The sequence below is a fragment of the Hippichthys cyanospilos genome, chromosome 17 (assembly GCF_059441005.1).
Source record: "Hippichthys cyanospilos isolate Australia breed blue-spotted pipefish chromosome 17, RoL_Hcya_1.0, whole genome shotgun sequence".
NCBI lineage: Eukaryota > Metazoa > Chordata > Actinopteri > Syngnathiformes > Syngnathidae > Hippichthys > Hippichthys cyanospilos.
Window position 1 is genome coordinate 13,479,704 of NC_142385.1, and position 10,610 is coordinate 13,490,313.

General features: G+C 39.6%; 1 protein-coding gene across 1 annotated transcript in view; it reads right to left on the minus strand.

Moving 5' to 3' along the window:
- trrap (transformation/transcription domain-associated protein) overlaps window positions 1-8,329 on the minus strand; it is a 74,697-nt gene extending 66,368 nt beyond the window's left edge. The window contains exons 1-16 of the mRNA XM_088439362.1: window positions 8,291-8,329; window positions 7,401-7,594; window positions 7,061-7,110; window positions 6,847-6,957; window positions 6,665-6,769; window positions 6,481-6,564; window positions 6,224-6,280; window positions 6,024-6,149; window positions 5,198-5,275; window positions 4,814-4,902; window positions 4,196-4,292; window positions 3,240-3,378; window positions 2,909-2,987; window positions 609-843; window positions 191-527; window positions 8-105 (exon numbers count right to left, since the gene is read on the minus strand). Coding sequence (XP_088295488.1) covers window positions 8-105; window positions 191-527; window positions 609-843; window positions 2,909-2,987; window positions 3,240-3,378; window positions 4,196-4,292; window positions 4,814-4,902; window positions 5,198-5,275; window positions 6,024-6,149; window positions 6,224-6,280; window positions 6,481-6,564; window positions 6,665-6,769; window positions 6,847-6,957; window positions 7,061-7,110; window positions 7,401-7,500 — 1,785 coding nt within the window. The 5' untranslated portion in view covers window positions 7,501-7,594; window positions 8,291-8,329. The remainder of the gene's footprint in view (window positions 1-7; window positions 106-190; window positions 528-608; window positions 844-2,908; window positions 2,988-3,239; window positions 3,379-4,195; window positions 4,293-4,813; window positions 4,903-5,197; window positions 5,276-6,023; window positions 6,150-6,223; window positions 6,281-6,480; window positions 6,565-6,664; window positions 6,770-6,846; window positions 6,958-7,060; window positions 7,111-7,400; window positions 7,595-8,290) is intronic.
- Between the last annotated feature and the right edge of the window lie 2,281 nt (window positions 8,330-10,610).

Genomic DNA, 10,610 nt, shown 5'->3' on the forward strand with positions numbered 1-10,610 from the left:
GTGGTACCTGATAGATGTCCAAAGCCTGCATGGCGTACTTGACCAACTTAATGTAGATTTGTGTTTCCTTCGGCTGGAGTTGCTTGTTCGGTATGAACTGAGCCTCTGGATGAAAAAAATAAAGACATAAAAGATTCCCGCACATTTTGCAGTTCAACCCGAGAGTCCAAGATCATTTTTTGTAGCCTACCTCCAGGGGCCTTGCACGAGGTGATGCCCCACGTGATGGTTTTCACGCCACACACCAGAGTCTTCACTAAACTGCGACAATCTGACACTTGAAATGTCTGCTTGTCTTCTTTCTCGCCCTGTCGGTCAAATGCGGTCGCCGGAGGCTGAGGTGCACTAGCAACAGGTGTGGGAGGGGCAGGAGGCGGGATGGCGGGCGTAATAGAGGGAGTGGGCGTGGCTGGTACGCCTGGTAGGACTCCTGGCTCCACCACGCCCATTTCCGATTGAGGTTTGCACTTCTTGAAGATGGAAACGAGCTGGTAGCGTGCTATGGTGTGAAATTTCAGCACAAACACCTGATAAGCAGAAATGACATTCCGAATTTGAATCCACGAAAAGTAATTAGCGAAAAACGAGCCCCCCTTTGTGGTGACTACCTCCAGCATCCTCATGAGAATGTCCCGGCCATTGCCGTTCTCCTGCTCTGACTTGGAGCGAATGCAGTCGACCAGGTTGAGCAAAAGCTTGCAGGACATTGTCTGAATATTGCTCGGAAGTGACTCGTCATCGATGTTCTTGGCAAACAGCTGGACGGCTAAGGATAAATCTGTCAGGGGTAGATTCTGGCGAACGTGGTGAACGAGGTCTGCGAGCGTGCTGTAGGCCAGAGGTCTGAAAATTGAGATGATGAGAGGAGAATTATTGGATTTTAGGAGACGTGGCAAAACCTGAGGTGGCAAGAGATGAAGTAACAACATGAGCTGTTCTGAAAGGTGAAGACAGTTATGGCAAGTAAGTATGAAAATGACTCATGTCTCCTGCTCTTCCTCAACCTGTAGCAAAATAGTGCCTGGGTTTTAAAGTGCACCCCTGGTGCTGTGAAAGAAATAAATATATGTTTATCAATAAAAACTGCATCCGAACACACTTTTGCTTTTGCTGCTTATATTAAAGCAAGCTTATAATAGCTGAGGGAAACATTTCGGAAAACAACTTGTGGGGGTGTTTTTTTTTTCTTTTTCTTTTTTATGACCTTTTCTATGGTGGCTTATTATCACCTAGCAAGAAAAGGCAACAATCAGTGCAACTAGTGGGTGCAACGGAAGGCCCGTTTAATGAGTTATCATAGCCGCCCTAAAATGGCACAAGAAAGCTAAATTAACCAGGGGTACTGTTTTGGAAAATACAAGTCTAGACACAAAAATGCAAAGAGCAGACTGTTTTATGTATTTGGATATCAAACAGAAAATTCAAATCGAGCATTAGGATAAAGATAAAACCTTTTTTAGCATTGTGAAAAATAACTGTAAACACAAACGACCATATAAAACATCACCACCAAATTATGAATGACCAACTTCTTTGCTTTTTTTATTTACTTAAATTTAAACTGCGCTTAACACCACACTACTTTCCTCATCATCATCCAAATCTTCCCTGATAAATTTTGGATTATTAGAAAATTTAGCTGCTAAAACGACACATTTGTGTCAGCATGGTTTGTTAAAATGTGATCAGTAGGAACGGCAACGGCGTTAACTTGTCAGCATAAAAGTAAGCAGACTCACTCAAGCGCAGCTAGAGACTAATACAGTATATGCTAGACGCAGCTCTAACAGTATCCATCAATGTCAATTTCAGCTAAATTAAGTCATTTTTTAGCGTAGCGATTTCAAAACAATGTAGTGTTGTTCGTATCGGGAGTTGCGAGCAACAGTTGCAGTAGAAATACTAATTAAGCTATTATGCAATGACAAGCTACCAGGAACAACTTCAAAATATAAGAAGAATAAATGTCTCAAGCATATTTTTGAACCAAGGTACTGTATTTTGCGCTCTATAAGGCGCACCGGATTATAAGGCGCACCCTCAATTAATGACATATTTTAAAACTTTTTCCATATATAAGGCGCACCTTCAATTAATGACGTGTTTTAAAACTTTTTCAATCACAGTATTGTAATACTCAAAATAATAAAAATAATAACTCAAATAATAACTCTAAACTCCCAATAGCATAATAACTCAATGTCAATATGAGCAACCTTGTTCAACTATAAACACACAAAAGAAACAGGTAAAGCTTACTTTATCAGTTCATTCCCCATCTATGGATCCCAATCTCAATATTGATCCATATATAAGGCGCACCCGATTATAAGGCGCGCCATCGACCTTTAAAAAAATTAAGGCTTTTAGGTGCGCCTTATAGTGCGGAAAATACAGTACTCGAATTACTCGAGGCCTCGATACACCCAGATATTCATTAAACTTTACTATACTGCTGTGCTAACTATACCTACTGTATACCTTGAAGTTGAACACCGGAGATAAACCATAAGGAAAACTCATCTATATTCTATAGTAGCACATAACTCTGGAAAGGAAATCACAAGTTTTCTCAAGATGAAACATAGATGGAAAAGAGCAAGAAGGTGAGCTAATGAGTGACAATGATACTGTATTCCTGCCAGGTCTTAACAGCTCCTCGCCACTCTAAATTTAAAATGACAGTTATATCACTGAAGTGTCGAGAGTGGTGTGGCAGGTCAAAGACATTTGAAATTTCAGCCCTCGGGAGATGTGAGTGTACATGACAATTTGACAGACAGATCTAAGATGTGGTCAGCCTTCGAGAGCCGCGTCTCATTAACATGCAAAGGACTCCGAGCTGTCGGAGCAATCGTCCACTAAACAAGGAGATGATTGTGATAGATGCACACACGGGTGGACTTACCGAAGAGTCTCCCGGGCAGTGTATCCAGAGCCGATGAGGATGGATTCATCAAAAAGTTTATCCATGCAGGGTATAAACTCTGCAAAAAAAAAAAGAAACAGAAACTTGACTCTTCTTTTCCTGTACAGTATCCAGATGAAAGATGTGCAAATTTCTTGTGATTTGCACATAGCACTTCAAAGCCAAGAGATGAAAAATGTCATGGCAAAAAAAAAAAAATTGTTGACTCAAACTTTGACAACGGTTAGCTTTGAAGCATGTTGAACTTTCACCAAAACAGATGCCTGCTGGTGACATAATACATTTTCATATTGATGGCGTGGGCACATACGGTTGCGGAGCTCAGTTGTGAGAATGTGTTTGGCAGCGATGAGCAGCTCCTTGCGGAGGTGAGCCGTCTCCGAGGGGCAGTTGGTGAGCAGCTGGAGCATCCCCTTCACCATCTGCTGGGAATACTTTCCTACCAGCTCCTGAAAGGGTGGACACACACGCGCAGAACAGCGTATGAACTAGTAATACCCGACAGATAGGGATTTTTTTAACACCAATGATGATTTTTGGCAGAGAAAGATGCTGTTTTCACATGAATCGGCCGAATCATTTTCAAATTTATTATGAATACGAGAATAAATGTTTCACATTCGTTTATATACCTTCACTATTGCCCTGATATTTTTCCCCACAATACGCAGGGGTCAAATGTTACTATATTGCTTTAAAAAAATACTCTGGTTACCAGAATGCATTCGCAAAATTATGGAAATGCTGATCATTGTTTTCAAGCGGATGTTTGCAAATGTCTCATTCTGATTCAAAATGTAACTAATAATCCGCTTGCGAAATTCTGAGGATTTGGACATTTTTAGCTCTGAAATCATTAATCAGTTATCAAAAATACTGATCAATCAATTGGAGCAATCATGATGTCATTTTTAAACGACAGCCAGTGACAAAATGGCCGCCCCCTGAGACGGATAAAAACAAGTGAATTTTGCTGCTTAATTACATATTCCAAAAACGCAATAGTATTCAGGATGCCATGTTTAGACAAGATAAATACCATTTAAAACAAAAAAAAGTTTTGGGTTCACCTCCCTTTTCAACAAACTGTGCTTTTAGGTTGTGAGTAGGTTGGGACAATTCGTTGCCCCAATGCTCATGTAAAGCATTGCTTGTAAAACATACAATATTAAAACAATCGGCAAATAAATCATATTTTACTGATTATTTTTGGCAGATGCTAAAAATACCGTAATCGTCCGCTTCAATCTGTCAAGACGAGTGTACCTGGTAGATTCGAATGATGTAGGCCAGAAATGACAATGTCTTGATCTGCGCGGCAATAAAGTCGGCGTACAGCTCCTTGTTATAAAGCTTGTGCTGCCTGCAAAGAAAACAAACCACAAAAAAATGCACGCAAGTAATTTAGCCTCATCTACACGATGCTGCACGCCTGCAGTAGGTGACAATTAATGAAGGGTGAAATGTGCATCTACATATGGGATTCAATTCTACATGCATGGCTTATTCGTTTGTGCCGCAGCTGTTACTGCGGCTCCCAAAGAAACTTTCTCCATACCTGCCAGAGATTCCTGAGGTTTGTTTTTCCTTAATTAACTCTGCTCCATTTCCTTCCTATTCCGAAAGTCTAATACAACCATCTTCTTACGCTCAAATTTCACCTCCCGCTAAGCCAATTTCTACTATTTTAACGTCCCTAAATGGAATGGAACCGGCTTCAGCAACGCCATCAAAAACCGCTGCCAGGAAGGAGCGATGAAGAGGGGCGGGAGGTGGGATGTGGGGGGTACCATTCTATTAAAAGTGTGCCCAATCTCATTCAGAAAGCCGTAAAATGAAAATTAATTTAGTTAGTGGGGGTTGCAATTCCTGCTTGGATGTTACCTGGCTTGTGGAGACACCTGCAGCATGATGGTGCTCATGATGAGGGGCACAAACTCTGACACCACATTGTGAATATTCAGCTTGTAGAGCTGTGTGGAAATGGGAGGACAAATAATTAAAAAAAAGGCTTTATTTTGTGCAGCCACATAATTACAGATGAGGTGATTTTATTCTGGGATTAATGAGCATTTGGGACGGATATGACCATTTTGAATCCAGTCACACCTCTCCCGGCTCCAATTATCCCAAAACATAAACCAGTCAATTGAGTTTACAGCTTCAAGATCCTTAATATATTCTCCCGTTTGAAAAAAAAAGGCAATATATTCTCCGAACAATCAGGCACGTGCTTTTGTTGTCCTCGTGTAATTTCATTTCACCCACCTGATACATCAGCACCACGATGAGTGGCAGTTCTGCGAGCACCTTGAGAGACAAGGACCCTCGTGGGATGATGGTGTGCTAGAGATGAGAACATAAAGATAACAATGCCGGATGACGTGCTCTCGTTACCTGCTCAGTCTTCCGCGTTTCAACCGAAATTCGCTAATTGCAAAACAGCAAAATTATAGAACCCTGCAGAATTAAGGACCTTCTGTTGTTGAAACATAACACTGTCTCATTTTTAAATACTAATTACTTCAGTCGGCTGACACGATTGGTCGATTTTGACTGTGACCTTACGTTGTGGCGTTTGCATGTTCTTCCTGTGCCTGCATGGGTTTTCTCCATGTACTCTAAATTCCTATCACAGTGCCGAAAACATGCAGTGTAGCGACCATCATGGGGCTAAGCGGTCAAGTTAATGGACGGATGGAATTATTTTAGCCCTGTTTACTCCTTGACAATTATTATTAAACAAACAAACATAACGGCCAATGCTGCACTCACTCAATTAGAATAATATGCAAATATCTAGCCTATCTAATCTAAAGTGAATAAATTATCGTAACAAAATAATAAATTACATTGGGCTGCCGATGTGGAACACTGCTGCCATCTAGTGCTTGCAAGTGGGAGTTGTACAATGCAGAAAGGAAACTAAACTCCATGTCAAAGACGGTGTTGTGAAAATGGAATCAGAGCCAGTAAAGTAAGTAAATAAATAAGTAAGTTCTGGGTTCACAATAAGTATAAGTATATAAGTATAAAAATAGTATATGCAGTATACATTATAACAATACAATAAAGGACTTATGACTTTTATTACCGTTCTTGTTTCACTGTCTTCTCTCTCGGGTGCAGTCTTCACTAACACGGAGGTGATCATCCCAACCATTTCTGGGGAGGGCACCGTGTTCTCAGCAATCACTTGTGGATTCTCAAAGTACCGGGCCTGGTGGGTGCAAAATTAAATAAATAAATAAGTGTGAAAATCAGAGCCGTAACACAAAGCAAGCAGATACTTACGACTACTTTCGGGAGGTCTTTGTAAATCTGCTTCACAAAGTCCAGGAAGTGATGAATCTGAAACCACATAATGTAGTAAATGTTTTAAAATATCAATTCAAATAAATACGATTTTTTTTCATTGCGGCCGATGAATTCTCCTTGTAAATCCATTGATGCTAATTAACGTATGTGCAATTATTTCACCATTACAAATTTACAAACCCAATCATCTCTTCAGACGATTCCTGAGCTGAAATGAGTATTATGCAACTCACCTCCTGTGAGATTGGAGGGCGGAATTGTTTGTGCAGCTCGATTATAATGCGAAGGCATATGAGCACGTTTTCCTCACTTTCGATCTGTAAGAGAAAATCGCAATGAAAAGCAATCAAGTCAAGCTGCCGTTACACATTATTAGGATGCATGTCATGCTTCTAAGGGATTCTGATGGACCCTTACCTCCAAGAAGCGAAACATGACAGAGAGGATGTTCTTGGTGTGCGGTCGAAGGTGTTCATTTGTGGGAATGCGGTGGATTATTTCCAGCACCAGCTTTCGTAATTGCTAAAGCAACACGATGGTATATTGTAAGAAAATACCTGATATTGTAAAATTGTTATACACATGGAGAATCTCTGTACCTGCGTTGGCTTTTCTTGTAGAAACTGCACCTCCCCGTCCTGAAGAAAGGTGAGGAAGCGAGGGATAATGTGTTCCAAGAAGGTAGAGTACTGAGGTGAGGATGTCACATTCTGGAAAAGGACAAGTGAATAAAGTTTTAGGGTCTCAAAACCTTCAACCGCTAACAATATATTGAGTTTCATCCCCACATATTAACTCTGATGTCACACTCACCTCAAAATTTTCGCTGACCTCCTGCATCATTTTGAGTTTGGTCTCATCAGCTGGAGAACGAGAGACAATTAATCCAGTTTGTTAAATAAAATGCAATGGCTAAAGCCATAGACTTAGCATGGACTCTCAGATCTTATCAGTTTTACTTTCATAGCCAGTTTACCCAAAAAGGTACTCTCACACGCACACACATTCACACTAACACACGTACTCCCATTTATGTACCTTGGACTGGACTAAAGTGTATCGCTCTCATCACATTTCCCATGCTAAGCATCGGTGGCGCATCTAATTAGGCTTGTGTGTGTATAATAATAACTGCGAAGATAAATAAACATACGTGTGTTAGCGTCAGTGAGCGCCGCCACAAACTGCAGGTACTTTTTCATCAGCGTGGTCTGGTCCACCACGGTGGGACTGGGAGCTGGCCCAAAGGCCATCGTGGCAGCAGAAACAGATTATGGCGCAGCGAGGGCAAACGTGACAGACTATATGGTCTGCACAGATTTCACCTTATGCTCATGTTGCGTTGGACTGAAAAAGAAGATAAAGATTTAGGTTACACGTTTATGCAGGAAAAATAATCACTCTTGCAAAGGTTTACACATAGTAAAGGCAGAATGCTGTAATGGTGATACAAAACAAACACAAAAAACTAAGCAGTGTGAAAAAAAATAAGCAGTGTGATCGGAGTGCATAGAATAAATCATAGATTAAAGAAGTAAAGAAGTTTACAGTAAACATAATGATTAAAATTAAGAATTAAACTCATTACAAAAACTATTTACAAACACAGCCACTTGACATAAATATAACCGAACAGAACCCATTTACCACATAAGGGTTGATCAGACGCACAATGATGACGTAGAGGTTAGCTTCGGTTAGCCCAATTCTTTGATCCATTCAGACTCAAGCAAGATAATTTACATCAAACACTAAGTGTTCCTGCATCAAAATTCAAACGCCTTTGCATGTGAAGCGTTTAAGCATATTCTTAACCAATATCAGATTTTATATTTACTGAACAACTTAAAAACAGCATTTGTCGCCATTATCTCATGTTAGCTTGGTAAAGAAAGAGAACCCCGTAGTTGTTAAAACTGTTCAGGATAACTTTATGTTTTAAAAGGACATAAAAAACCCATGCACCCGAAACCTGAATTTATATTGGTTGCAACGCAACAATTTTCCATAAAAAAATAACAGGACAGACATTAAATATCTTACCTTGTCCGACAAAAAGAGCGAGTCCGTAGAAAGCAACGCGCTGTCGCTCAAGTCCCGACGCTCTGTGCAGCACGAATGTGAACAATATCCCTCCGCATATCACTTACCAAATGCGTACATTTAATATATATTGGTGATGAATTTACAGTTTGTTATTTGAATAATACAAGCGTGTTTCTATTTGTGTCAATTTGTAAGACAGTGAATGATATTTTATAACATATGATTTTCTAGTGCAAGTGGAAGGATATTGGTCTACAAGACGGGTGGTATATGACCATCGTTTTCGATGGTCTTGCCGTGATGTACGGTGGCCGCAAAGAGACTGTAGCCCTATGAGCGAGAAACATGAGTATGCGTTTCGAAATTGTTAATATTTTAGCGTAAAGAGGTACTTGAATCCCAATTAGCCCGACTATTTAAAGACATTTTTTTACCGTCAGAAGAGGGTAACTAGGGGTAAAATAAAAACAAAAAAAACTCGATTATCCAGTTGTTTTGCGAGAGTGAAATACGTATGACATGACTCTGAATGAGCATAACCGTCATCCACAGGCGCATTTGCCAAATTCTTAACATATTAATCTTTTTTCATGTGTTTCTATATAAATTTCACTGTTTTAGTTTTGACCACAAGATGGCAGCATACTAAAGGTCTCTATGAGCTGACATAAGCCCTTCAAACCTTTTTTTTTTCTCCAATCTTGAATTCAATGCCATCTAAAAGCAGCTAATTAACAACGGTCATATCGATGACCGTCAGCAAACAGCGAACAACAATTAAATACTCTTTGACAGCCTTCCTCTCATACTGCCCATCCACACCTTTCTTTCTTTCTTTCTTTCTTTCTTTCTTTCTTTCTTTCTTTCTTTCTTTCTTTCTTTCTTTCTTTCTTTCTTTCTTTTTCACTAGTCTGTGCCAAACTTGCGTCACGTCAACCTGCTGACAAATGGATGGTGGACCACATTTGGCCCCCAGGCCATTGTTTGGACACCCCTACTTTAGCCTCCAGCTTAGATTAACCAGATGAGAAATCAGCTTTGTTTCGTATAATTCTGTGTCATTCACTCTCTTTTGAAATGACCCCCTTTTAAAAGCCAGGGGACCAAATGTTCTTTCTTTTCTGCTTTTAATTCAGCGGATAATTCCGGAGTATTCTCTTGTCCGGGCTAATGGGAAAAGCAATCAAATTGCCGTTGTAATAGCAGCGACAATAATGAAGTCTTGATTTATCACCAAATCCTTCGGCCCATCTCCCTCCTCCTCGGATCGCCGGTGGGCTTTAATTATCAGTTGTCTCTGTCAGTTAACCCACAAGTAAAAGGCTTCAGAACAGAATATTCTTTTCACCAAATTTCACATAATGTTAAAGATAACTGACATGCTTGGCTTTTTTTTCCCCCACACACTGTTCCCCAGGTAATCATTATATACTAAAAGAGATATGTCACAGACTCATTTCAAGACTCTTGTTTGTTTCATTATCTGAGCTTTTTTTTCTTTTTTTTTTTTTTCAAAAGATGTGAATAAAAAACACTGGCTTTCCATTTCTAAAAGACCACTCGTGTGTCCATTAGACATGTATTTTCTCAGTACCGTGATACAGCCTGTTGACGACCTCTTAGCCGAGCTGAGAAAAGTGCACTCTAAAAACCTATTCATGCATCTGTAGCCTTTCTCTTTTCATAGTCTGCATAATAAACTGTTACCTGCGCTTCAAGGAGACTAACAACCCATCCTCATATTTTCATGAGAAATATTTTTAATAAAACTCTGCATCATTATTTTCAGTCATTTCTCTCTATTTTTTTTTTTTTGGGGGGGGGGTGCAATCAAACAGCTGCCCCTGACCTTTAGTCCTTTAAAAAAAAACAAAAAAAAAAAACCTCAATTCAGACTAACAACATTGAAGCATCAATATATGTTAGATTTTACCATATTTGTGTTTGTGGTTTGTACAGTAACGCAATAATGTCTGTTTGATGACAATAACTATGCTAAATCGAGCAGTAGCTAGTTAGCTAGTCAACTAGTTCGTTGAACATTTCTGTTTGCACGTTTTTACTTGATAAAGAATATAAAATTTGGATCAATGCTAACATTTCACCTGTTTGTGTAGTTAAGTTTACAGTGTGAATATTTTTGCCACCTATACAAATAAATATCATAATTTATTCATACAATATGGGATTATTTAAACATTCTTTCGATTCTCAGAATCTCCTGCTATTGAAGTGCATCCATAAGTGTGTCTGTGCTGTCTGGAGTGACTATCATTTGGAGGTCGTGTTGAATGCTCAGCAGTTTGTCTTCCAGTCT